This window comes from Trichechus manatus, unplaced genomic scaffold (assembly GCF_000243295.1).
Source record: "Trichechus manatus latirostris isolate Lorelei unplaced genomic scaffold, TriManLat1.0 scaffold00029, whole genome shotgun sequence".
NCBI lineage: Eukaryota > Metazoa > Chordata > Mammalia > Sirenia > Trichechidae > Trichechus > Trichechus manatus.
The window spans coordinates 22833826-22836372 of NW_004443965.1; the positions used below are offsets into that span (position 1 = coordinate 22833826).

At 37.5% G+C, this 2547-nt stretch overlaps 1 protein-coding gene across 2 annotated transcripts in view; it reads left to right on the forward strand.

Annotated features, from left to right (window-relative positions):
* ELOVL7 (ELOVL fatty acid elongase 7) overlaps positions 1–1448 on the forward strand; it is a 23758-nt gene extending 22310 nt beyond the window's left edge. For both annotated transcript variants that reach the window (XM_004374560.2, XM_004374561.2), the window contains exon 7: positions 908–1448. In XM_004374560.2, coding sequence (XP_004374617.1) covers positions 908–1117 — 210 coding nt within the window. In that variant the 3' untranslated portion in view covers positions 1118–1448. The remainder of the gene's footprint in view (positions 1–907) is intronic.
* Positions 1449–2547: the final 1099 nt, after the last annotated feature.

The following is a 2547-nucleotide window of genomic DNA, read 5'->3' on the forward strand; positions in this document are numbered from 1 at the left end:
TTTGTACCACCCAGGGACTACTAGCTAATGCACAGGATTGTCATAAAAATGCATTGAGATAATGCAAAGAAAGTTGATAACAATGATAAAATGGTAATTAAAACAACTAGGTGAAAATCTTAACTGTGGTTATCACTGAGTGGATTACGGGTAATTGTTATTTATCTCCTTACAGATTTCTAGTTTTCCAAAATTTCCACAGAACACGTTATCTTTTAATCAGGAGAAAAAAGATGTCCACAAAACCCTGAACATTAGTCTAGAAAGTGTCCCTCTTCGGGCTGTAGAATGCCCTGGAACATAGAGCCCTGGAACATCCCCCTTTCACTCCTTTCAGATTCTCTGCTGCAGTTGGCAGATAGGGCATGTTTTTATCTATGACAGTGGAAGACAAGTGGCAGATACAAGGACTCAGAGATGCTTTGGCTAGAGCGGCTCTAATTAAAGTGTTGTTATTTTCCAAAAATTGAAATACAGCAGAACAGAGTATTTGAAGTCAAAACCATCCTGAAAAATTAGGCCATAAGGTAGTGGTCTGATGTACATTTCATCAGAGTCAAGGACTCAGATCAGAGACTTCTGAAGGAAACCTGCTCTGTTGGATCTCTGACTAGTGAAAGGGCCTGTCTGCACAGCTCCAGGGAACATTAAATAGAGTTCCCTGGAGTTGTACACTTTGGCAGGACTGAGTAGTGTTTCCAAACTCCCATCTGGATTTTAACCCTGTACCATTCACTATCACTCCCAGGGAGGCTAGATTTAAAGACAAAATTACCTACACAGAAGTAGCCTAGATATGGTTGGAAAATGCTTAATTATAAACGAGCAAGGAGTGCGTTAAGCAGTTGTTACATTGTGATTTTCGTATATGGCTGGACAATTTTTTTTTCTCTCTTTCATCTTTTAGGTCCAGTTTGTTATTGTCACCATCCACATAGGCCAGTTCTTTTTCATGGAAGATTGCAAGTACCAGTTTCCAGTCTTTCTGTATATCATTATGAGCTATGGGTGCATCTTTTTGCTGCTCTTTCTCCATTTCTGGTACCGTGCTTACACCAAAGGTCAAAGGCTGCCCAAAACTGTGGAAAATGGAATCTACAAAAACAAAGATCACTGAAATATAAGCGCCGCATCTATGGATCTGTGACTGAGACTGAGATCTGATCTTCCTTGACAATCGACAAATATCTACATGTGCAATGCGTTTTGTGTATTTTTCAAAACCAAGAGCTTGTATTTTTATGATAAGTTATTGAGGTTTCTGATATTTGAGAGCCCAAAGCTCCCAGGTAACTGAGTTTTCTGATAATTAGCACCCAGAGCAGCCAGAGGTTTTTCAGCTGCTTTTAAACATAATCTAAAGGTTTTGTTTAATACATTTTGTTACAGTGAAAGGAGGATGTGAAACAGTACAGTGCTCTTCAAAGAAGTCCAGCATAGATGAAAAACAGCATTTGATATTTTGAGCACTGAGAAGAGAACCAATGCAGTACCGTAGATTCCTTCTTCCACGTCTGGAAATCTCTGATCGTGGGCTCTGGCTTTGTCGCTTGTTCACTGCATTCAGAAGACACTGTATTTACTCTAGGGTTAAATTCTCATTCTAAAGAGCTAACACAGGTGAACATTGAGTAAATTTTGTTGTAAGTTGTCATTTTAAATCACTAATGATAATTGTTAACGGATCTCTTGAGTAGCTGTCACCAATTTTGCTGATAAGATTTCCTTATAAGTCTTCTGTTGTATAAACGTTTGTAAACTAGCAAGTCTTTCATTTAGCACACGGCGCACTTGACACTAAGGTTAAGTTATTTTGCAAACGAGGTGATTTGTTCTGATGGGGTAATGAATGCTTTGCTACGACTATTTTGCAATTAATTTTGTGTATGTCTGCAAAGAGGTGAGTTTGTTAATAAAAAAAGTACTCTAGTTTCAGAGGAAAAAAACTGTCTATTATAATGTCACTTTCTCCTATTGTCATGGTTTAAAGGATTCTTATGTGGTTAAATACTTATTCATATTAGTTGTTCACTGCAGGCACCCTCAAATCATCAGTGGTTTTAGACCACTGACTATATACAGTTTCCAAAGAAGGGTTAGAGTGTCTTGTGAAGCAGCTGGATCTGAATGATAGTAAAGAGATTATCCAGAGAAGTCTGAGTTATTTAAGAGTTGTTCTACCTTTTCAGTAAAGAAGGAAAGACAGAAAAAGAGACTACATAATATTTGTTATAGATACACTTGCATGAAAACGTATTTTACAGAATTGTGAATTAATTAACAGCAGGGATTTTTTCCGTCAGACCTGTAAATCAGGTAGTGAAGGACTGAAATTCATTTTACATAGGTTTTGTTTCTTTAAAATTGCCACTTTCAAAACTTCTGTTTTCCAGTTAATTGGCCTAGTAACGTATTTAGTTTTTCTGTTCTACCTCCTGGTTTTTTAAGTAGTGCCTGGGATCTTAAAAGCTTGCAAGCAGCTATCCAAGGCACAACAATTGGTCTCTATTTGCCTAAATCAACAGAGGAAGAAAGAGAGTCAAGACT